The sequence below is a fragment of the Fimicolochytrium jonesii genome, assembly GCF_025526975.1.
Source record: "Fimicolochytrium jonesii strain JEL569 chromosome Unknown EV422scaffold_13, whole genome shotgun sequence".
NCBI lineage: Eukaryota > Fungi > Chytridiomycota > Chytridiomycetes > Spizellomycetales > Powellomycetaceae > Fimicolochytrium > Fimicolochytrium jonesii.
In genome coordinates, this window is record NW_026515680.1 from 172,172 (window position 1) to 195,595 (window position 23,424).

The 23,424-nt window shown below is 57.6% G+C and overlaps 9 protein-coding genes across 9 annotated transcripts; 4 read left to right on the plus strand and 5 right to left on the minus strand.

The window, feature by feature from the left end:
* Window positions 1–33: 33 nt before the first annotated feature.
* EV422DRAFT_69585 (Sds3-like-domain-containing protein) lies at window positions 34–1,907 on the minus strand. Its single transcript, XM_053074316.1, has 6 exons — window positions 1,285–1,907; window positions 1,126–1,216; window positions 844–1,054; window positions 677–773; window positions 430–611; window positions 34–351 (listed from the first exon to the last, which is right to left on the minus strand). Exons 1-6 carry the CDS (start codon window positions 1,631–1,633, stop codon window positions 298–300), a joined length of 984 nt encoding a protein of 327 aa, XP_052925135.1. The 5' UTR covers window positions 1,634–1,907; the 3' UTR covers window positions 34–297.
* A 78-nt stretch (window positions 1,908–1,985) lies between these two features.
* EV422DRAFT_506662 (uncharacterized protein) lies at window positions 1,986–3,700 on the plus strand (the record flags this gene model as incomplete). The annotated part of the gene is made up of 5 exons (XM_053068581.1): window positions 1,986–2,170; window positions 2,338–2,438; window positions 2,522–2,742; window positions 2,828–3,166; window positions 3,263–3,700. 5 exons carry the CDS (start codon window positions 1,986–1,988, stop codon window positions 3,698–3,700), a joined length of 1,284 nt encoding a protein of 427 aa, XP_052925136.1.
* Window positions 3,701–4,609: 909 nt separating this feature from the next.
* Window positions 4,610–5,920, plus strand: EV422DRAFT_506663 (Gdp-bound Rab23 Gtpase crystallized in P2(1)2(1)2(1) space group; the record flags this gene model as incomplete). Its single annotated transcript, XM_053068582.1, has 6 exons — window positions 4,610–4,676; window positions 4,822–4,971; window positions 5,211–5,252; window positions 5,358–5,523; window positions 5,614–5,696; window positions 5,808–5,920. 6 exons carry the CDS (start codon window positions 4,610–4,612, stop codon window positions 5,918–5,920), a joined length of 621 nt encoding a protein of 206 aa, XP_052925137.1.
* A 1,345-nt stretch (window positions 5,921–7,265) lies between these two features.
* Window positions 7,266–9,020, minus strand: EV422DRAFT_567844 (kinase-like domain-containing protein; the record flags this gene model as incomplete). The annotated part of the gene is made up of 1 exon (XM_053072582.1): window positions 7,266–9,020. The coding sequence occupies one exon, from the start codon at window positions 9,018–9,020 to the stop codon at window positions 7,266–7,268; it is 1,755 nt and encodes a 584-aa protein (XP_052925138.1).
* A 3,811-nt stretch (window positions 9,021–12,831) lies between these two features.
* Window positions 12,832–14,357, plus strand: EV422DRAFT_69684 (uncharacterized protein). Its single transcript, XM_053074317.1, has 2 exons — window positions 12,832–13,267; window positions 13,348–14,357. Exons 1-2 carry the CDS (start codon window positions 13,007–13,009, stop codon window positions 14,329–14,331), a joined length of 1,245 nt encoding a protein of 414 aa, XP_052925139.1. The 5' UTR covers window positions 12,832–13,006; the 3' UTR covers window positions 14,332–14,357.
* A 741-nt stretch (window positions 14,358–15,098) lies between these two features.
* On the minus strand, window positions 15,099–15,819 carry EV422DRAFT_69695 (uncharacterized protein). The gene has a single exon (XM_053074318.1). It carries the CDS (start codon window positions 15,625–15,627, stop codon window positions 15,136–15,138), a length of 492 nt encoding a protein of 163 aa, XP_052925140.1. The 5' UTR covers window positions 15,628–15,819; the 3' UTR covers window positions 15,099–15,135.
* Window positions 15,820–16,743: 924 nt separating this feature from the next.
* On the plus strand, window positions 16,744–18,103 carry EV422DRAFT_69702 (ubiquitin-conjugating enzyme/RWD-like protein). The gene is made up of 2 exons (XM_053074319.1): window positions 16,744–17,218; window positions 17,557–18,103. Exons 1-2 carry the CDS (start codon window positions 16,932–16,934, stop codon window positions 17,723–17,725), a joined length of 456 nt encoding a protein of 151 aa, XP_052925141.1. The 5' UTR covers window positions 16,744–16,931; the 3' UTR covers window positions 17,726–18,103.
* A 297-nt stretch (window positions 18,104–18,400) lies between these two features.
* Window positions 18,401–21,782, minus strand: EV422DRAFT_530840 (terpenoid cyclases/protein prenyltransferase alpha-alpha toroid). Its single transcript, XM_053070428.1, has 6 exons — window positions 21,322–21,782; window positions 20,718–20,962; window positions 20,413–20,631; window positions 20,081–20,325; window positions 19,879–19,997; window positions 18,401–19,780 (listed from the first exon to the last, which is right to left on the minus strand). Exons 1-6 carry the CDS (start codon window positions 21,481–21,483, stop codon window positions 18,503–18,505), a joined length of 2,268 nt encoding a protein of 755 aa, XP_052925142.1. The 5' UTR covers window positions 21,484–21,782; the 3' UTR covers window positions 18,401–18,502.
* Window positions 21,783–22,126: 344 nt separating this feature from the next.
* Window positions 22,127–23,373, minus strand: EV422DRAFT_530841 (uncharacterized protein). Its single transcript, XM_053070429.1, has one exon. It carries the CDS (start codon window positions 23,260–23,262, stop codon window positions 22,219–22,221), a length of 1,044 nt encoding a protein of 347 aa, XP_052925143.1. The 5' UTR covers window positions 23,263–23,373; the 3' UTR covers window positions 22,127–22,218.
* Between the last annotated feature and the right edge of the window lie 51 nt (window positions 23,374–23,424).

Here is a 23,424-nt window from a genome sequence, read left to right on the forward strand (position 1 = left end):
CACTCCCACTTAGTCCCACTCCCAAGCCCGCCACACCACGCCCCTCATACAGAAGTTGTCACACACAACACTACCCACACTACCTCTCAGTACGTTCACAGTTTCATCCATTCTCCCAAAAAAGTTTAACATCCCCGCCAAAGCATAAGGGAGGGGGGTATCTATATACAGTCAGCCGCTGTGTGGTGGTTGATCGCGTGGCGTTGCGTGGTGTGCGTCCACGCTCTCCCAATGTATAGGTTGAGTGTGCATGTATTGGCGCTTCCCGAGAGAACGCAAGGGTAGATGGTGGGATTTTCACCGCCGCTTCGGTATCATCGCTGGCGGTTTCTTTGCTTGTACGGGTATTTGCTACAGACCATCACACAGCGAGTGTAAGCAAATACATGAAAGTGAGATGACCATGACGAGAGGTGATGGATAACATACCCGACGAATAAGACTCAAATCCGCCAACGCCACCTCATCCGGCGTAAGGACAATGATGCCCGGCAGAGCCTGTATCTTCCGCCTCTTCTCCTTCTTTTCTTCCGGGTTTTTGGCGGCGTGCGAACGCGTGGCTTTGCGGGTGCCGAGGGTGCGGTGGTCTTCTAGGGTTGTGTCTTGGAGTACTGAATTGGGGGGCAAGTGTTATAACTCGGCAGATAGGAAATGATAGACGCTTTGGGAAGCTTACTCTGGTTGATGTCAAAGTTGGCCCGGTCGTCGCGTATCTTCCGTTTCTTCTCTTCTAACGCTTCCAACATCTTCTCCTTCACGGCTTCCTTGTCTCTCTGCAAAAGGGAGAGACCCACGCGTGAGTCAACCTTTCCCATCTCAAAAAAGACACATCGCGCATAAGGCCACCTTGAACTCCGCAATAATAGTATCATGCTCATGTTTATACAGCATCGCCGCGCATTCCATCTGATAATCTCGAAACGACTCTGCATTCGCCACGGATCGGTGCCGGTCGTCTTCGAGCCGCTTGATGACGTCGTCGAACTCGGGGTGCGTGCCGGATAAGAGTTGTTGTGCTTTTTCTTTGTAGTCGATGACTTTGTCTGCGAAGATTCTACGAAGAAGGGATATAGTGAGTTTTTGGCACAAAATATCGGGGACCCGCGTAGCATGCACTGTACGTACTTCTCTTTGTTGTTGACAAAGTCCCTGTTGAGCTTCTCTAGACGATCCATCATTTCCTTGTGCTTTTTCTCTTTCTTCGTCAGTGGTGGTTCTGAAACCATCCCAAGTGTCACTACTTGCACCTCAAAAAAAGCAAACCGCGAAATATTCGAGACCCACCTTCAAACTCCACCTCCTCACGCCTCCCCATCACCTCCACCGAACCCCTCCCAGCCCCAGTCCCAGCCGGCACCGGGGTCGGTTTCTCGATCTTCGCCTTTGGTTTCCTCGCCTTATGGCTCCGCTTCGGTGTCACGACCGGCACCACGCTCTCAGACGCATCGGGGTTGGCAACGACGAGTGCCGAGGGTAGACGAGGTGGGTTGACTGGTATGGTGGTTCCGCTGCTGCTGGGTCGCGGGAGGGGCTGGGTGATGTGGGGGCTGGACATACTGGGTGGCAGGGCGTAGAAGGCCGGTGGGCCGGGGATGGGGTCTTCCCTGGAGTAGGACATTTCGCCGCCGTTCATTTTCCTGCGGCTTTCTTTTGTAGATAACCAGTGCTGAGTTGTGTGTTAGAGGGAGTTTCCGAAGCCGTCTCCCCTTTTCCTTCAGCACACCGGTGTGTTCCGACCGAAAACGAGACGTCTGGCCGAAGGGCTTCTGTCGCAGAGAGCCGACTGAAGACACAGCGGGGGACGGAGAGAATAATGAGCTCAGCCGAACAAACAAGCGAGATTGCAGCAGAGAAACGACGATATGGTCGTTTCGAATAGGCACAGGATATCTCGAGAAAAAAGGGTGGAAAAGAGTGGTTGTGGGAAATGGGCACCCCGTAGAAGTGACAGCACAACCCATCATTGCAGTCACGTGGATGATTAAATGCGGGAGCTGCGCGTGTGGAGGGGAGCAACGCATCCATCCGGACATCGCTCGCCCCCTGTCGCCAACGTCCTTGTTCCCTCGTTTGTTATCCACAACCTCAAAGGACCCCAACGAAACAGCCTGTCCACTTCTGGCAGTCCGTCTTCTGTCACAACTGCTCTCTCACACCACTTCCTCAACTTGTAAGTCTCTCCCAGAATGGCTTCAATCGTAGCCCACTCTGTCCGAAGGCCGAGATGTTCCAGCGCGTCGGAAAAGCCCCATCCCAGATCTAACACGTCTCCCCACCTTCCTTCTCGCGCCCGTTCCCTCAGCAGTCCCAAAAGAGAATGTTGAACCTTATCAGTAGGTCATCTCGGCGGCCCCTCTCCGTCACTTGGACCTCGGTTGGCGTCAGATCGCTCCATGCTACCCCTATCGCCGGTGACGTGTCTGTCACGCCCCAGAAAGGTATGTCTGCGTATGGAGAAAGTATAAAGAGTGGAGTTTGCACCCAACCAGCCGACAATCTAACCAAGCGACATTGACCACAGCTGTTGACCCCAAGCAGCTCATCCGCAAAAAGCTGAAAGCCATCGGCAAACCCTCAGCGGTCCCTCCCAAGAGGCCGTTGAGCGCGTACGTGCTATTTGCGAACGACCAGGTCCCGTCGATCCGTGGCTCGTTAAGCGACGTTCCCCCGACTGAGAGGATTGCGTACATTGGTCGCACTGCTGGGCAGCGGTGGAAAGCTTTGGATGCTAGCGAGAAGCAGGTGCGTTGGTGGAGCGGAAATCTTTGACATGAACATCGTTCATCTGACCTGCGTAATATTGTATTCCCACAATTGCGATGCATAGCGATACGCACGCAAAGCCGAACAGGAACGCGAAAACTACGAGCGAGCGTACAAACAATACCTCTCCAGCCGCTCCGCTGCCGACATTCTAATCGAGCAAAAGCGCAACTTCCTCAACAAAAAGTTGAATCCCACCACCACCGTCAGGCGCGTAAAGCCGGCCACGGACGCCCCCAAGCGTCCCGAAAACATCTACGCTTCATTCACCAAACAGGCTTATGCACTCAGCCCCGACCGCCAGCGCCAAGCCTTTGGATCGGCATTGAGTGATTTGTCATTTGGGGAGGCTGGAAAGGTCATTGCCACTGCGTTCAGGAGTTTGCCCGAGGAGCAGCGACAGGTGTGTATTTCGCCCGATTTCTCAGCCCTTTGATGCATCACTACTTGTTGAACCACTCCCACTCAATTGATCCAATCTTTTCCTTCACTCCCGCAGAAATTGAAAGAACAATACGACAGAGCCTACTCTTCCTACTCTGACAAACGCGACGCCTACGAACGCGACGCCGGGATCGCCACGCTCAGAAAACAACTGGACACGACCACGCGTCTCGCCATCAGGCCCAAACGCATCGTCAAGCGCAAGAAGAAGACCGTCACCAAGCGCAAGCTCATCAAGACCCGCGCCAACAAGCGCGTCGTCAAGAAGAAGACGGCCAAGAAGGTCGCTGTTGCCAAAAAGAAGAAGACCGCTGAGACCGCCCGCGGCGTCGCGAAGAAGGCTGTCAGGAAGGCTGTGGGCGCTGCGAAGAAGGCGGTCAAGGCGGTGAAGAAGGTGGTTAAGAAGGCGGCGCCTGTGAAGAAGACTGTGGCGAAGAAGACGGCAAAGAAGACGACCCCGAAGAAGACTACGGCTAGGAAAGTTAAGGCCTGAGATGTGTTGAGGGATGCTGTTGGGGGGGTTGATTGGTGGGGTGGCGGGGCGGGGCGGCCGATCACCTTTTCCACCAATAGTTGGCTGGCGTTCTGTGATGGAAAGGATGGGTATGATGATGATGGATAGCCGTTTCTGAAGAAGCGTTGGCTTTGTTTTGGAAATAAAAAATGGAAGTGGTGCTAATCTCGTGCTTTATGGTAATGAGAATCCCCGTTTCTTTGTATACTGTGCGCAATCATGATCACCTTCGCTGCGCATATACCACATATATCCATGGGATTTGTTTGAGCGGTTGTCTTCTTGGGTGATGCATATGCAGAAGTAGAGTGATGCCAGACAGTTCTCGTTCACGGAACCAGGACGTAAGATGTGCCGATGGGAGGTTAGGCAAACCCCAACCGCTGCGGATTGAAAGCAGATACGTTGCAAGAAAACGCAGAATTCTGTCATGGATGTCTGCAATAGAGGTAAATACTGACTGAGGGGAGCTGGGGGGGGGGGGGGGTGACTTTGAGCGAAATTGGGCTTACATCGGCAGGCGGTTTCCTTTCGACGTTGGGAGTTTTCTCTGGATTCTGGAGGATTGCCAGCTATTCCCACTCGCAATCGACGAAGAGCGATCTCAGCTTTGGGATGTGGGGCCCGAGAGCACTGGTTGGGAGTTCTTGGGCAGGCCTGTCACGCTGTCGAATTTGCGGAGAGCCATCCTGTCAATCCGCGAATCCAACCAACTGCCGCCCCGGGGAGCTAGTTCGCTTCAAACGCAGGTGCCTCAAACCTTCTTTTCTCGCCGCGAGCCCATCCATCCCCCTTCCCAACATTTCAAAACGGAAGAAAAAAAAACAGTGTCTACATCCTTCGCGAGTTTTATCTCCGTTGTTCCAAGTGTGGATCAGGCAGCGCAAAATGGCCGACGACTTTCTCGCCGCCGAAGAAGTCCTCCCGACGATCAAGATCCTCGTTGTTGGAAACGGTAAAAAAAGGGAGCCTCAAAACCATCCTTATGTTCTCGTTAACCCCCTTGGGGCATTAACGACCATCCTCTCTCACAATCACCCTCATCTCATCGCACACACACCCAAACACCCCACACACAACGAAATGATAACCCCGCACAGGCAGCGTTGGCAAATCATCGATGATCCGCCGATTCTGCCGCGGGGCGTACAACGCCAACTACAAGAAGACGATCGGGGTCGAGTACCTCGAGAAGGAGGTGGAGGTGCCGGGGTTTGGCGAAGTGGTGTTGATGTTGTGGGATACGGCTGGTGAGTGGCGATATGAGGGGGGGGACAGGGGGATGGATTATGATGAAGGATGGTATTGAGATGGAAGATGGGGGCGGGCTCGGTGGGCTCGGAGGGGACGGGCGAAGGGAAGAAGATGCCGGGAGTTTTGCGCCTCGGGTTGTTCCGGCTCGATCGACAAGTCACGTCTTCTTCCCGCTGACTAATGCTCTCCGTCATCACATCCACCGACATCATCTGGACCCCCCATTACTATACAGGGCAAGAAGAGTTCGACGCAGTAACGCAGCAGTACTACAACGGTACGTCCCCACAGTTCATTTGTCGCTTCTGTTCACCGTACCGTATACCCACTCTCACCCCCCCCCCCCCCCCCCCTCGCCGTTCATCCCCCCCACCACCCACAGACACCGACGCAGTCGCAATAACCTTCTCCACCGACGACCCCACCTCCCTCTCGACGATCCACTCCTGGCACTCCAAAATCACCTCCTCCTCGCTCACATCGCCGCCGACCGTCGTGCTCGTGCAGAACAAGATCGATCTGAGTAATGTGAGTGGTGGGGTGGAAGCGTAAGTTTTGGTCTTTTCGGGGGGATTTCGTGGGATGCGGGGTGTGGGGCTGTGGGGACTGACGATGTGGGTGGTTTATTTTGAGAATAGGAAGGACGCGGAAGGGCTTGCGAGGAGCATGAAGGTGCCGTTGTATAGGGTGTCGGTGAAGGATTGGATTAATGTTGAAGAGAGTGAGTTACGGCGCGGGGGGGTGGGGGGGGGGGTCTTCCTTTGATTTTCGGTGTGAAAAAAAGAACTGGGCCAGCGCTGACTACTTCGCCCTTTCGGAACCCCTTCGCTAGTGTTCATAAACCTCGCAGAACGGCATCTAAAAAAGCAGCGGGATCGATACATGGCCGCTGCGGCGTCGACGAGGACGGTGCGGGATACGGATGCGGCTGTGAAAGGTAGGTAAATGCCTGGAAGTGATCATCCTGCTCCCCCCCTCGAGGTCGTAACGTATGAAACTGATGTGAATGGGCCCCAAGCCACCCGCCGAAAACAACCACAAGACCAACAACCGGACGAGGATCCGAGTTGGGCCTCTCCACAACCACAACACCAACAGCAGCAGCAGCAGCAGCAGCAACAAGCCCGCCCAACCACCTCCCGCCCGTCCTCCGCCGCCCGGCTCCACCACCAACAACCCCACTACACATTGACCCCGCAACCACCAACACCCCACGCAAACCCGCTCGCACCGCCACGCCGTCCAAGCTCTGCGCGCGCGAGTCCGAGAACGGCTAGCGCGGGGGGATCAAGGCCGGGAACGCGGGGGGCTGTGTCGGGGCCTGTGCAGGATGCTTATAGGGAGAATCTGGCGAGGGGGAGGAGGGCCGGGGCCGGGGGTTGAGGGGGCCGAAGGTGGGATCATTGATGGGCCTCGGTATAGTTAGCACTTTAGCTTTGTAGGAGCTGGGAATGTAGGGTAGGGTAGCGATTCGTATAGAGAGAATTCTCTCCCAATGCCCGTTTTTCATGCGGTGCGACTGACTGCTCGCCATCATGTCCTTTGACCCCAACGGCTTGGAGCCGGGGGGGTTTTGCTGTTATCCCCTTGGTTTCGCATGGACTCTTTATCTCCTCCCCTCGCCTCCGCAACCCCGACCCGTTCCAACATTCACAACTCCCCTTCGTCACATCCCTCTTCTTGACATCCCTCTTCTCCAACCCGCCCACCCCCAATATCGTCGTCGTCCCATCCCCCGGGCGTTTCAAAAGAGCAGATGTCGCTTTTGGAACGCGCGGTGGCCCCCGGCCAAAACGCGTTTGGTGTGCTCTTGCTTTGGGGTCATCACGCGTTTTACTCGGACAAAAAGTCCCCATCGATGCAGTGACATCAACCAGCCCCGCAGCCTCACCCGCAGCCCCCCAAACCCACATTCAACCGCCCGTTCTCTGAATCCCCTCCAATGCACATATATTCCCTCATCCTTAAACGGCGCCTCATCTATCCAACAAAACAAAAAAAACAAGAGGCACCCCGAAGGAAAACCAGTTGTGTTGTAAAACAACGTTTAGGGGGATGGTGAGAGTGTGATTGTTTTTTCCGGGGACAAAAAAAAACGGGTGGATATAATGGATAGACAGAGATGCTATGGGGGTTCATCTCCCCCACGTATCTAAAACTACATGCAAGGAAAAGAAAGAAAAAAACCGACTCCCCGCCTCCCCCTCCCCCCCCCCCCCCCCCGGGCCCCCCGTTTCCAAAACGAATAAGGGATGCGAAAAAGCGCGCATGGGGATAGGATAGGAAAGCATCACTCGGACGGCGCCATGAGCCACTCACTCTTCCACAACTCACCCATCCCCCACCTCTCGGCCACCTTGACCCTCAACAGGCCCCTGACGACGCTCTTCCCGGCCTCGCTGACGCCGACTTTGTCCAACTTGGCTTCATCCCACTTTCCGTTCATGATCATCATCTGCAAGCGGGGCGCAAACCCGTCGTTGAAGGGTAGTGTCCCCGTGAGCATGGCGTAGAGCACGCAGCCGAGGGACCACATGTCGGCGGCGGGGGAGCAGAGGGTGGTTTGGCGGAGCTCTTCGGGGGAGCAGTAGTGCAGGGAGCCCATAAGGTAGACTGGTTCGTTGGGTTTATTGGTTGTGGTGGTGGGGGGCCCGCCGTGGAGGGGGTCGCCGCCGCGATGTTCAGGTGTCATTTCCGCCGAGAGTCCGAAATCGGCCAGCTTGGCGTTTCCTTCGTCGTCCAGGAGGATATTCTCGCATTTGACGTCGCGGTGCACGACCTGGATCTCTTCGTGGAGGTATCTGAGCGCAGACGCGACCTGGCCAAAGATCTTGCACGCGTAGTGTTCGGGTAAGCGGCCGTGGCGTTTGATCATGTCGAGCAGATTCCCCGCGCCTGCGAGTTCGGATACGACAAACACGGCGTCGTCGGCGTCCATGAGTTCCAGCATCTCGAGGATGTGGGGGTGCCGTAACCGTGCCCAGATGGTTGTTTCGTGGTTGATGAGGCGTTGGAGGTCCTGTTCGGCTTCGATGTGGGCGGGGTCTTTGATGACGATCTTGACGGCGACTTTACCGAGCATTTTGTGCGGGCCGTCGATCACGTCGGCTTCGTAGACGCGGGAGAAGGCGCCCGTGCCGATCTGGTGGCCGAGGATAAAGTCGCCGACTTGGTCGCCTTCGGTGTAGTCGCCCGGCGGTGCCTCGCGACGAACCGAGCTGTCTGCAAGACCGGCCAGGAAGGAGACGGCGGGGGATTGGTTCAAGGATGAGTAGGATCCGCTGGTGACGGGCGAGCTGTCGAGGGAGTTGCCTCGCCGCCGGACGATGTTGACCGAGAGACTGTGCCGTGGCCGCTTGATGCCAATCTGCTCATCCCGCATCCGGGCGTTACAGCTGAACGCTCTGCTGAGTTTGTCCATTTCGGTCGCAGATCCCGTGTATTCGTCGGAGGAAGGGGTGGATGTGCTGGAAGAGAGGAGGTCGCGCTGGGAGTGGGTTCCGCCAGTGGGTATCTGCACTGGCATGCTGACTGGGGTTGAGTACGCCTTGAGTAAGGGGGATGGGGTAGAGTATGGTTGGGCGGATGCGAGCGAGTAGGGGTGAGGTGCGTGCGGGTTTGTGGTAAATTTCTGCCCAAAGTAGTCGTTGTTAGACCGATAGGTGTGAGAAGAGCCATTGCCCCCATACGCTTTCGGTGCGGCATGTGGGGAGCCTCGGGAAGAGTATCTATCGCGGGTTGGCGAAGTCACTGAATAGCCTCCCGGCACCACGTTAGCAGATTGCGGAGCATGTCCATACTGTGGTTGCTGAGATGGCTGCCGTTGTGCCTGCTGCTGCTGTTGCTGCTGTTTACAGGTATACGCAGCTGCGGCGGCAGCCAGACTAGCAGAGAGGTTAGAAGCAGAGATGGGACTCTTCAAGCCCTGAGAATCATGTCCGGGGGATGCAGGCGCTGGAGATCTTGGGGGGCGTGGGGATTGCGGCCGGGGGTGCGGTGGTGGTGTAGCGGTTTGAATTCCTCCCCCAAAGTGATGCTTGCTCATCTCATGCCCCGCCCCGTCCTGCGCTACAGAGTCCTCTGCACTAGGGGCAAGAGCAGAAGGATGCTCTTCCTGCTGCTGGTGCTGCTGCCCTGCTGCTGTTGTTGCGACTGGAGAACCCGTTTTGAAGATTCGACGCAGCTTTTCAATACGGGGAGCGACCGCGGGCTCCACTGGAATCTCCGGACGGAGTAGGTTCAATGACCTGTTATTCAGTAATTCTATATCTGCGCTGAAATAGTTATCAAAGGCGTATTCCTTTGGAGTGAGCAAGCTGCCAGGCAGTTGGACGGGCTTGTTGAGGGTGACTACTGTCGGATAGTTATCGCAGCGGTACCAGTACATCCGACTATGGATAAGGTAGATATCAACAGATCGCTATCTGCGCAGAAGAGCAGGTGGGGGTGGGAGAAAGGCTTTTTAGAATAGAAGAAAACACGTCCAAGGCTTCGCGAAGAAGGAGCTTTGAGCGAAGGTATCGCGACAAAAAGAGGTGGGACTCACCAGTTGAAAAGGCTTGACTGCAAGGTGGCGTTGCCGGAAGGTGAGGCACGACGGAATGCTGGGGGTGTCGTTCTTTTTCGTAGGGAGAATGCGTGTCCGTAAGTGAGTGGCGAGGTGTTCAGGAGCGTGGTGTTCGGAATGGGGGGGAATGGCCGAGAAGCGAAGTGTGGCGACGACGTAGGTTCCCAAGCCGAGCGGGATATTTGAGACGACGGAGGTGGAACAGTGGAGTAGCGTGAGTGAGGGCGAGGGTGAGAGGGTGGGTGAGAGTATGAGGAGTTTCTCAGCAGTTCAGGGAAAGGAGCGAGAGGCAGTTGCTTAGTTGCGTGGTGGTGGGGCAGCCGAGTATGGCCGAGTATGGTTACAATTCCTTCGGGGGGGGGCAACCAGAGAAACGGACAATCACAATCACAATCACATCCATCCATTCCATGACATCCATCGCCCCTCTACTGTCCATAAACTTTTCCTATTAGGGCCCTCTTAATCGGACGCCCATCGCCCAATTATTTCCTTCTCTTCAGCACGCGCGCGCGCAACGGGGAACGGGGGCGTTTGTCATGTTTTCTCGTATACTCTTACAGTAATAAGTACCGAGGGAACTCGTGTGTGTGTGGGGAGGGAGGGAGGGAGGGAGGGAGGGAGGGATGGGGTAAATTGAGACGCCGATGATGATGATGATGAGGTGGATGATGATAACACAATGCGGTTATTATGAAATGTCGGAGTAACACGCTCCGCTACCCACGGCCCACCCACTGCCCCGGTTCCCACAGTATCTACCATAACGCACACACCCCAATGTGGGGTCCCCTCGGGGGGCGGTCCTCATGCGATGAACGTATGTAGAATGCCACATGTCACCGACCCCACGTGTGCCGTGCGCTGCCTATTGTCGTTCCCCCCCCCACACAGAGACGTGTCAGTTTTGTCACTTTGTGGGGATTCTTCCGAATTCAGGGCAAATTACTTTTCTGGCAGCGCGTTGTTGGGCCTTGCTGAACGCGAACGAGGGACCACTTCGCCCCAGCACTGCCAGGAGCGTGCATGGCTGCGATTCATCGCAACGATGACCCAGCCTCCACGACGGACGACGGGGTGATGAATCCTGCATGCATGTCCGTTCTACGCCCGCTCGGCGCTATCCCCGGGCTCTCAACGCTCTCGCTCTCATCCAGACAGCGGATCCCCTTCTGCATCCCGTCCTCCCAAATTGACTTGGCACTGTCCGAGTTTCACACATCAGTTAACTGCTCCACCATCTCGATATAGGGTCCGACCCACGGCCGAACCACCTCCAACCTTTCCCCGCACCGGACGGTCGGCCCTCGGGACCGCCCAGAGATAAGCTTTCTGGCCCCTTCGGTGTTACGCGAGATAAGAAGCCGAACGCGCGGGAGGGGCTTGGATGGCCTTATTTCTGTAAGTCCTTGTGGTGTGACATGAGGATGGAGGGATCGGCGATGGAGGCCGCGCGTGACTTGCGATTTCACATGCGGTTGTGATGTCAGTGAAAAGCCTTGGTCGATTTATTGGGGCACGTGACGGACATGGTGGGTTTATTTGGCAATGTGTTTACCTCCATTGATGCAACCGTACGTGTAAAGCGTTGGGCTGGCTTGGGCAGATGTCCGGGATGCCGTCGAGATGTCGGCATCACTCATTTGCCAACCACGCGAAAACGGCAGCAGCAGCTCGCAAAAGCTTAGACAGCGGCGAGACTAAAGCCGATGCATCTGTTGTCATCTGTTGTCTCTCCTCCCTTGCTCGCTTCGCCCACGCACGTGCAAATCCCATGTGAATTTTGAAGGCAGGGCTCAATCATCATCAGCTCCTGCCAATCCTCGCATGGTCCCATGGGCGGTGGTGAAGGACGCATGCGCCAGGTGATGCATGCGCCAGGTGATGCATGCGCCAGAAAGTCAGGTTTGTGGACGGCTCTTCACATGCCCCCAACGCGTTCCTCTCTGGTCGAAATGGCATGGAGCTCGGACTTTGTCTCGGTGCACTCGGACATGTCCAAATCCGGAGCTCGATTGTCAATTGTCCAGTGCACGCTGCAACATGGAACAGCTCGTCGACAGCCGGGGGGTAAGACGTTGCTGGCCATCCTTTCTGGTCGAACGGTCGCGATGAAGCTATCCGATGTCAATCTCTCTCGAGCCAAACTTCGACGACAGCCGCGAGCAGGCGCATCAGCCTCATCAGCGATGATCAGCCTACCACGGGACGTGAATTTGCAGGCCGGTTCGGGTTTTCACATGCAGAGCTGAGAGAACACTTGCACAGGCGTCGATACCCATCTGGATCGCCGATATCACCCAAACCGATGCCCCAGAAGCCAGAGCCATGTCCCACTGCGGTAAGCCTCTGGTCGTCGCATGCATGCGCATGTCGGTAAATTTCCCTTGCTGATGATGAAGTCACTTATTACACAAGTTCTGGCTGACGCCGTTCGTTGTCAAACCCTCATGTGAAAGACAGGAGCCCAGGAAAGCTTCCTGACGCGTTTGTTTAACGTGTAATAACCGATCATCAACATGCGGTTGTGGGGGGTTGACATGTGAAAACCGGCGAACCGGACCCAAGGGCGCCAAGAACCGGTCTCCCCACCCCCTGCCGAGAGCCATTGTCAGGTGGGGGCCGCCGCGAGCCGCGACTCGAGCGAGGGGCCGGACGAGAGAGAGACCGAGAGAGAGAGAGATGATGAGAGGGCGTGGCAGATCATCGTCCCATGTTCTCTCGTCTCGCACAGGACGGACCAGGGAAGGCCCCACCACCCACGGCGGACAGCTGGCTACGACGATTCCGTGGATGCGTGCGCCCTCTCTCTCCCCTCTCTCTCTCTCTCGCTCGCTCCCTCGCTCGCTCTCATAACCGGTTTTGAAAAGAAAGAGCCATCCGTTCCCCAACAAGAAAGGTGAGTGTGTGTGAGTGGACTTCGTGCGCCCTCCCGGCTTAGGCCCCAGCTTCAGGCATATGCTTGGTGTTCCCACCACTCGTGCCCGTCACACGCTAGCACGCTGACGCCCTGCGCAGAGTGATATTAATATCGAGCGGACCCTTGGGAAAAGAGTGCGTGCATTCTCGCCCCATCGGCCCGTGCCATTCTGGGGAATGGGCAGGCAGGGCACTCCGCTCAGGGATGCCGATAGCAGGGTGGTGGTTCTCACAACCTTGAACGCTGAAAGACACGTTGACTTACAATACTGTGTGCTTCGTCTTCGTTTTCTCCCCCTGAACTGATAGTTCAACTTCACACGAACACGAGTGGTGAATTGCGCCGACGCACTCCGCTTGAGTGTTGGACCATAAACCCTAGAGCGTTCCAGCTTCGCCCGGAGAGATATATATACCACAGACCACAGAGAATCTTGGACGTAATACCCAACACTGTTGCTAGGGGCATCACCAACGAGCAGAATCCGAGAGAGAAACCCCGACTGGCATCGAAACGGAAGACGCCTTCACATAGACCAGACACCATGCAATCTCCAGCAACCCGCCGGTCAACATCACACGCCTGGGCCCGCGCCAGCGCAGCAATAGCCATCGCATCGCTGCTCGGCAGCGCATATTATATCTGGGCTGCGCGGCGGAAGCCGTCATCTGGCGGTGCGGGTGGGAGTGTTGAGGGAGTTGGGGAGCGGTTTGTGAGGGGTGCGGCAGAGGCTTTGGCGGCATCGGCGGCGGTGGCAAAGAAGACGTGGAAGGGGCAGAGGGTTATGACGATCTCGATGAAGAATGTAGGAATCTGATTGTTTGTGTAGGGGTGTTGGATAGGAGAGAACCATGTTCACTGACTTACGTCCTTTTCAACCCTCAGATCGTGGTATGGAACCCATCACCAGACCCCACCACACCCATCTACGCCTTCCGCGAATCCGCCCTCCCCTTCCTCACCAGCCTCGTCTCAAACCCGCGCAACCAAATCCACCTCATCATGGTCGTCACCTCCGACGAAGAAGAAGCCCAAGTCCGCTCCCTCCTCCTATCCTCCAACCTCTACAACCTCGGCCTCGACCCGCGCCGCGTCGTCTTCTGCTCAACAGAAGAAGGCAAAGGCCACATCGTCCGACACATCGAGCCCTCGGTGCACGTCGAGAGCAACGACGACGTCATCACCAAACTGGCACCGTTCGTGCAACGTATCGTGAGAGTGAAGAAAAAGGTCGTGGCCGCATCCGACAGCGAGGCATCCTCACCCCCCCAATCCCACCTTTTCAACACCGCAAAATCCGGACACAACCGCTTCCCCTCCCTCTCCACCTCTCCCGGAAAACCAACCTGGCCAATCCTCTCCGGCGGCGCATCCCTCTCCGGCCGCACATCCAGCGCACCCGGCGGTCTCACCAGCGCTTCAGCCTCCGGGTTACGGCACACCCCACTGTTGCCGACACCCTCGACGAATGGAATAACCGGCACATCCCCACTAGCCTCCCACGCCATCCCCACCCCGGCCGGCTCAGCCCCGATGTCCCGCCGCCCCTCCTCAGCAGGCGTCGTCCTCTCCCGCACGCCCACACTCACGTTCGACCTCAACTCCGTCTGTTCCGCCGAACACCTGCCCCTTTCGAGTGAGGCCACCGATCTCTTCCACATGCACCCGTCGCGTCATCATAATAGTCAGAGTCATAGCCATGGGGACATGATCCATCTCCCTGCTGTGAGTGATACGGAAGACGAGGCGGATCTGTTTGATGCGAAGGTTGAGGCTGCGGCTCTGGCGGCGGCGGTGATTGGGGAGAGGTTTCCGAATGTGGAGTTTGTGGAGAGTTTGGGGGCGTGTGGGTTGGCTGCGGAGGTGTAGATGGTGGGGGGATGTGGGGATCGCCTCTGTTATGTGAGGGGGGGGGGGGGGGGGGGTGATGTGAGGGGGGGTTAGTTATTGAAGGAGGGGGGGGGGGGGGGGGGGGGGAATGGGGCAAGCGGTGCGATGCTGGCTTGTGAACCCCTTTCTCGTCTCGATTGAACATATAGGAGGAACGGGGAAACGGGAAATGAGGGCAGAGCGGGGGGATGATACGGACTGAACCTGTCTTGTTCTTTTGCGCGCTCCCTCCTTTCTCCTTGTGTGGGGGTGTGTTTGTATCATATATAACTTGCGTTTTTTTTTTCACACCTGGCGGTGCTGCAATTTGCGGGCATTGGACTATGCGCCTGGGGGCCGCCTGCTTGTCAATGAAACCCAAAAGTCATGCGGCAATGGTCTGGCTGGCTCCTATCCACACCAACCCTGGTTTGCATGTAGAGCTTAAAGTGTTTGGGCACAGGAGTATAGTTATACAGTACACCGCCCCCCATCCCCTCTTCACCGCGGCCGGACACCCCATTCCCGGCCCCGTTCTGCACACCAATCGGAGCTGGAGCTATCTCTCTGGCTTTGCAGGGCTCCATTCGCGTAAAACTTCTTACATCCCCTCGCGGCCCCCCCCCCCCCCCCCCTCCCCGCGGGATCGTTGTTTACATCCAGCTGTGCGTTCCGCAAGTACAGTCCAGCGCGGTGGGCCGGGAAAGTCGCGAATGACCGGCCGCGAATGATTGTATATGTAGGGCCGGCGGGGAAGGGTGTGAACTATGCGGGTAGGATTCAGACAGTCGACTGTCGAGCGCCTCAAATCCCAAGGCGAAGACAAGGCCAGGCTTGCCTTGGGGGACCGCTATGCCGTCGATGTTGCTTGTGGATGACGTAAGCTGCTCGAATAGGTTGATCGAATGTTCGTTGTGGAATATTCGGAACCGGGCACTCCGAGCAAGAAAGCCTTGCAGTGCCCGCCTTCGATTGATCGCGCGCTGTGGAAGGGACTCGTCGTTCGTGCTCTACATGTACAGTACGTGTTGAACCCCGTCGGCCCCGGGTGATGGCCGCCATCAGGGCAGAGACGTTCATGGTTGACAGTGCCGGCGCCGGATTCCCTGATGCCTTGATCGTTCCAGCCGTCCATGGACAAGACCCGCACCCGTCGCTCCCAGCGTTTCGGCGTCCGCTGTGGGGTAGCTCGATCGCCCAACCTCGATACGTTCTCGCCGTCGCGCGTAATGTCCCCCACCGCTGGACGCTCTCGGCAAAGGGGATGGAGGCGAGGGAAGCGAATGCCCAAGTCATCAACTACGGGAACGCTCACCTAGCGGTGTCAAAAGACCGTCGCACGTCCTCGCCCACTTTGCCAACAGCAAACAACGACGAGCGCACGTTTCATCCGACCCCTCCAACCAGCACCTCAACCAAGAGTAGCCATGTCGAGGCATAACCGAACGAGCTCCGCGGCAAAGCGCAAAACTTCGCCGGCGACGCAACCTTTCCGAATGTACGTAGATAAACCCGTTGTTTATTTCGCAATGAAAGTGTTTGATCTTGGCTTTCTGTAAGATTGTCAATGTGCGTGAAAACTTGTTTGTTCCCGGCGAGGGTGAGGGCTTTCTCGCATATCGACGGGCACAGATCCGGACGATGCCGTCTGCTCCCGGTGTGACACTGGAGGGATGCGATTCACCATACTTTAGCAGATCCCGTCCACGACAGGACTAGGAACTTCAAGAGTCGGAGAGATGTGGGACCACCTAGAACTTGTGGAATGCTATGGATGGAAGGGTCGGAAGGGGGGAGGGGCTCATGAGATATGTATTGTTTATGAATGTCGCCAAACGCCGAAACCATTCTCCTATGCTTTGGTGGGTGGTATGAGTTGAGTTGATGAATTGTTTTGGTAATCAGCATTGCATTATGCATGGGAACGAGAAGGAAGGAGGATTACTTGGATGTGGTCTGCGTGTGGATGCGGAAAGTTGGGAATCAAACCCTGCTGACGGGACCTGTTGAAGTCGGGGGGGCCCATATCGCGGTTAGTAATGGAATGCGTGGGCTGGATGGCTTGCAGGATGACTTGGCCGCACCCTGCCTGCTGCTGAGCCTCGACTCCCTAGACTCTAGTACTTCGCAACTCAAACAGTCCCGTTTGCCAAGGACAAGCAGTCCTACCGCCCATCACGCACAGCCAGCAACGCTCAACCACCCCATCTCAAAGTGTTCATAGGTTCCCCTCCTACTCGCGCCACTTTCCAACTATCAGGGCTGGGAAGATCCTCCTTTCATCCCGCATAAGTCGCCACCCCTCCAGCGCCAACCCACCGGCACGCCACCTCGGCCCTCGAGCCACACTCACTCGCAACTAAAAGCCCAGGCGAAGCAGGGACCAAACCTTTCCCTTCACACCGGGCGACCTCTTCCAAACCGATAGTTTTTATCCGCTAACAATTTTAGCGCTCAATTGGAAGAAAGCATAGAGCACCGGGGTCGATCGATTTTCCCACGCAGGGGTGCTGTCAATTGTCAGAACCACACATCCCATAAAAGAGCCCTTAACGTAGCCTACCACCCCGAACGTCCCACCACCCCCACCCGCCCACAAGATGTCCACCCCCTCCAAACGCCGCCTCATGCGCGACTTCAAGCGGCTCCAAACCGACCCCCCAGAAGGCGTCTCAGGCGCCCCTTGTCCCGACAACGTGCTTCTCTGGAACGCCGTGATTTTCGGGCCCGAGGAGACCCCGTTCGAGGACGGCACGTTTAAGTTGGCGTTGACGTTTGATGAGAGTTACCCGACGAAGCCGCCGCATGTGAAGTTTATTAGCAAGATGTTTCATCCGAATGTTTATGCGAATGGGGATTTGTGTTTGGATATACTGCAGAATAGGTGGTGAGTAGAGGGAGCGACGGCGGCGAGCGGTAGCGAGCCTGATTTGTGTAAGAGCCCGAGCGAAAGCGAGAGCGACCTGAGGCCGATTCCTCACGCGAGCCAAGCGAGCGGCTGGTGGAGGGAGGACGAACGCAGTGAGTGCGAGCGAAGCGAGTTCCTTACGCCAAAGGCGCAATCTCCATATTTACACGCGAGTTTCAACGAGCATTGGACCCTTTGCGAGCGAAGCGAGCTCCGCCCACTGCCCACCGCCCCCAGCGACCGCATTCCTTAGTTGAGACATTCCAGTACGTAAACCCGTTCACTAACTGTGAAATCTCCCTCGTTCGCAAATGCAGGTCACCAACATACGACGTAGCAGCCATCCTCACATCGATCCAATCGCTTCTGCACGACCCGAACCCCAACAGCCCCGCCAACGCCGAAGCCGCGCGGTTGTTCCAAGAGAATAAGAAGGATTACAATAAGCGGGTTAGGGAGACTGTCGAGGAGTCTTGGCTGAATTAGGGCGGGCGGAATGGAACCGGAAGCGGGACGCGGGGAAAGGGGGGATTGGAGAAGCGAGAGTAGGAATGGGCAGTGTGGGAGGCGGGATCGGGATCGGACGTCGTGCGAAGTTTGTGATGGAATACCTATGCGATTGCCGTGTCGTCAACACGGACCAACGTCGAGTTCGGGTTAGGGCAGAAATGGTTGGAGACAACCCGGGGGGAGAAATGGCGAGCGGCGGCGGAGGAAAAAGGAAGGGACACGATGGGGCGATCACGATGAGGCGCTTTTACCGGACGGGCGAGAACGAGAACGCAAACGATACAGCTCAAAGTACACTTCGATTCATTACGTGTACAAACACATGCGCCCGCCGGGTCCCCACCCCCCTTGGGATGTGTTTCGGATTGATGGCGGATGGTGGAACGGCGAAATTACACGCATCACCCCACAGGACTTCTGCATTATCTCACCCCAACATTCCGCATACCCCTTCTGATGCTAGCGAGCATGTATCTCAACCTCCAACCCCGTAGGTGTTCATCCCACTTCTTGTATGAAATACTAGGGCTAGATTTCGTCATGGTCTGTCCCTATCCCGTCCCACCCTTCCTCTCCCCATCAGTGTTTCGTTGTTGTCGCAATGTGCCTTTTTTTTTTTGTATATGCATAATCAATGATCAAAAAACAACAAACGGTGCGAAATCGGGGAATTAGGGAAGAGAGAGATATTTAAGGGAGATATTTAAGGGGAAGTTCATTACTATCTACGTTATGCTCGAACGGCCACCACATTCAACGATCCACCAAAACCGGCTTCCTCCGTCTCAACCCCTCCAACCCCACCTCCACACTCTGCACCCCTTCGATCCTCTTCCCCTCCGCCTGCTGCTCCTTCACGGCATTAGCATACCTCCCCAGGGCCCAGACCGGGAAATAGAACTTATAGTTCGGATACGCAATCATCGCATTGCGATTGAACACGCCCTCGATGCCCTCCTGGGCCCACGCGCCGGTCGGCAGCTGCCGCTGCATCAACAGCCGCACCCCGCGCTCCACCACCTCCCCCCCCGCGGCTCCCAGGGGGTACTTTGCGGCGAGGAGGGTCAGCACGGCCCAGGCGGTGTGCACGACCTGGCTGGTCTCGGCGGGGTGGTAGACGGCGGTCTCGGAGGACTTGTAGGTCTCACCCCAGCCTCCGTCCGTTTCCTGTTTCGCGACGAGGAACTCGCATGCGTTGCGGACGCGCGCGGACGAGTGGTAGGACTCGCGCGCGCAGGCGGCGAGACCCTCGACGGCGAACCAGGTCGCGTAGGTGAAGCAGATGGCCCAGCTTCCGAACCAGGATCCGTCCGGGTTCTGGGTGTTGCGGATGTACGCGACGCCCTGTGCGGTCGCGGCGGTGATCTCGGCGGCGCGGTAGTGGGCGTCGTGCGCGGCGAAGGCTTGGAGGCCGAGGAGGACCGCGGTGGTGCATTCCGGGTAGCTGTACTCGACCATGATGTCGCCGAAGACCTCGGCGGGGTTGATCTTCTCCAGCAGCGTTGGGGCCCGCCGCCGCTCGTACGAGGGGAACCCGCCGTCGGCGTTCTGCATGGGGAGGAGGATGTCGACGGCGTTGCGGAAGCGCGTGTCGGTGATCTTGGGGAAGGAGGACGAGGACATGTAGGGCAGGTTGTTCTGCATGTACAGCAGCGTCTTGAGCGCCTCCGCTGTGCAGTCCGACACGGTGTACCCCTGCATCCGCCGGCTGAACGGCCACGCGCCGTTCGTCTTGTCTCGGTAACAGCGGGTGTGGTTGTCGACGTTGTGCTGGATCTGCTGGCTGTCCAGGAAGCTGAACGCTTGCCGCATCATCGGCTCGAAGGCGGGCTCGAGGGCGAGCTGGGACTCGCAGGCGGCTTGGCAGAGGAAGGCGGTGTCCCAGACCTGGGACCCGTCGGTGCCGTTGAAGTGCATGCCTTGCGGGGAGAGCCAGATGTAGTCGGCGCAGCGGGAGAGGTGGGCCTGGAAGGAGGGGTGGGTGGGGCCGAGTTTGAAGTAGGTGCAGAGCATGTTCATGGGCTTGTTGACCTATGCGAATCATGGAGGGAGATGTTAGACCGGGGCGGATCGTGGGGCGGATATGATCCCCTGACAGGAACACAAACGTGCCTGTGTGTGTCACATACCGAAGCAAGATTCCCAAAAGATGTGTTCTTATCCTCCATCTCAAGCTGCCTCCACGCCTCATCAACCGCCCACTGCCTCACTTTGCGCGGGGCGATCTTCTCGTACAGCTTGCAAATCACTGGCAGGGGAGGGATAAGAGTTGAGAACCCGTGCTTGCCCATTCCTGGCGCCCCCTTCTCCCTCAAAAAAGAAGAAACTCACCATTCAACCCATCCAACACCCTCGTATGCGGATAAAACACCTCGGCCTCCGCAATGTTATTACACTGCGCATCCCAATCAATGCTCGCATACGGCTGCGCATACAGTTCCTCGCGCAGCTGTTCGAGCAGGGGTGTGATCTCGCCGCGGAGGCGTTGGCCGTAGATGAAGGACATGGGGAGGTAGACCATGCGCGTGTGGATCCACCAGCGGCCGGGGTGGATGGGGAGGGCGTAGGGGAGGAGCCTGAAGTGGGGGGGTGGGGATGGGTTAGGTAGATGTTGGTTTGAGGAGGAGGGGGGGGGTCAAAGGGCATTGTGTCATCACACATACCAGAGTTCAGGCGGAACAGGGTTCATCCCCTCGTACTCATACACGCCCAACACGGCCAGCCAGAACTTGCCCCACGAGGGCACGCTGAGAGCGGTGCCGAGCCGGTGCAGCGTGGCGCGCGCTTTGATCATGGCCGGGTGGTCGCGGTCCACGCCGAGCAGGCGGCACGCGACGTAGTTGAGGGTGGTGCCAAAGACGGTCGAGACGCCTTCCGTGTGGCTGGCGGGGGTTATCAGACACGTGGCACGGTGAGTTCGGGGGCCCTTTTTAACATTCTCCCCCGCACATACGACAAGCATACGTACATTCCCCACCCGCCGTCCTCCTTACTCGCCATATTCAACAGGTACCGCACCATCTCGATCCGCGACGGTTCGTCGATCGTCTGCTTGCAGACATACATGGCGATGATGTATCCGGGGGTGAGGAAATGCGGGCCGCCATATGCGCCGGCGAAATGGCCGTCCTCGCATTGCAGCTTGCTGAAGAAGGTGAGACCGTTGCGCGCGGACTCGAGAGGGGTGCGTGCCGTGGGGAGGGTGGATACGTTCTGTTATCGGGGGAGGCGGACCAAAACGAAATGAGTATGAGTGCGCTGGACCGATGAATGAAAACGACCCCTCCTACGGGATGTGGGACGGGCGCGGAGTATCGTATCAAGGACATCCTGCTGGGAATATCGAAACTTGGGCGGGAGAACCGACCCCAAGCAACCCTGCGCGTCACCGTCGCTCGGTCGCAGAACCCTCGAGCAACTCACACTTGCCCACTCCAACTCCTCCTGCCCCTCGCTTTGTCCATCGCATTCCTTCCTCGGGGAACTCACGTAACCCCCCCTCGATCGAAACTCAAACCCCCCCGCCCCACCCTTGTGCACAATCCCACCACCCCTCCATCCACTAAACCTACCATATCAAGATCCAGCCAATACCTATCAGCATGCGTCTGCGGCCACGCGCTCGCCGCGCGCTCATCTTCCAGGTAATGCCACGTCTGCCTGCCGTCCTCGCTGCGGAGCCGCCAGCGGGTGAGGTCGGTTGCGCGCAGGGGGGGTGGGTCTGACCTGCCCATTTGGTTTCGTCGCAGGGTTTGTTTTGCGATACTTGGAAGGTCGGATACCCGGCTCTGTGCGTCGCCTGGAGATGTGTTCAATTCAGTCCTGCGACTACGGGGGTTGTCTAGGGATGCAGTGCGAAAGTGCGAGGTGTGAGGGGTGAGGGGTCGGACTGAGTCGGGAGGGGCTTGGGATATAAAGGACTCCTCGTCTGCGACTTGCGTCTGCGGCTTGGGCGTGCATGGCGGGGATATGGATATGGTGTGGGGAACAAGGGCGAGGTGTGCTCTTCTTGCGAAAGTGCGTGGGCAGGAGGACATCGGGCCATCCATCGCGCGCGCTTCCCGTCAGTCCCTCTCTCAGCCAGTCCGCCGCAGTCCGTCAGGCGACTCAGGCCACAGGACGGAGGAGTCGCGTGACGGTTATCTGCGCACCGTGGGTCCGGATGGGAATCCACGCGGGTCCATCGACAAACCGGCGGTAACCACGCTGACCCAGACCCATTTAGCATACACACTCAAATGGGGTGCACAGCCACCTGCCCGTATTTGACAAGAGCATCACCGAATGAAGCAACAGCAACCAGACCGCCTTCACTCTCTAATTATTCCCAGCCGAGGAAACAAACCCAATCCCCTTTCCGGTACCGGTATGAGTACCGGGGGGGGGGGGGGGGGGGGTATATTTATCGTCCTCAGAAGAGAAAAAACTCGTCAGGATCCTCCCCATCCCCACTCATCCCCGTCTACTCCTCACAACCCAGCCAACCCCGCCTCCCCCGCCAACTCCCCACACAACCCCTCCAACAACGCCCTCAGCTCCCTGACCCGTCCCACCACGCCCTTCAGCGCCGCCAGCTCGCCGCGCATGTGCCGCACCATCTCATTGCACTCGCCCAGCAGGCCCGCCAGCTCCCTGCACCGGCGTTCCAGGAACTCGTTCCGCGCCGCCAACGCACCGTTCTGGGCTTGCAGCGTTGGCATGTCGACCACCGGCGGGTGCGATGTCGCATTGTTCGGCGGGTTGTTGGGCGGGCGCGTGAAGGAGGGGTTGGAGACGGTGGAGATGGTTGTGGTGGTCGTGCCGCCGGTGGTGTTGCGGGAGGGTTGGTCGGGGTTGATGGAGGCGAGGAGCGTTGATTCGGTTGTTTCTGTTGCGGCTGTTGTTATGGATGAGCCCGAGGTGTTGCGCGGGGGTGGGAGGGTCGGTGGTAGGGGCTGGTGGGGTTCTGTTGTTGTTGTTGTTGTTGTTGTTGATGTGGGGGCTGGGGCGGTGGGAGGCGCAGGGAAGGATGAATCCCCACTGCTCCCGCTGCTCGTCTCCTGGGGCACCGCCGGCACCTCTTTCCTCCCTTCACTCGGCGCCCCGGCAGTCGAGCTCGCTCCAGACTCCGGCCGCGCCGACTCGACAAAATCGTCAAAGAACGGATTCGCCGGCGCTACAACGTCCATCTGATCATCCACGACGTTCAGTTCCGCGGCGAGGTGGGGCCGCCGTAAAGGTATAGTCGTTCGTAACGGGAAGGGGAAGGGGTCGGAATTAGATCGTGGGGCTGGTTGTGGTGTTTCAGAGGCGGTGAAAGGGAACGAGCCGGCGCCGTCGGAGCCGGGGAGGCGGGAGGGGGAGGTTTCGGTGCGCGTGGGTGAGGGTGGGTGGATGGTGTTGGATGTGAGGGAGCGGTGACGTTGTGCCGGTGATGGTGGTATTCGTGCTGAATGGCGGTCGTCATCATCGGCGTTAACAGCCGCCGGCTGTTTCCCCTTCTCCCGCGCCGGATCCGCTTGGTCCCACTCCATCCCCGCCGCCGTATCCTCATGCTGCTGTTCTTCATCCCCATCCGCACTCCCTTCACTCCTCACCGACCCCAGTCGCTGCACCGCACCCCCACCATCCGTCCTCCCCTCCCCACCACCCCCACCCTCCTTCCTCCCCTCCAACCCCTCCACAACCTGATTAAA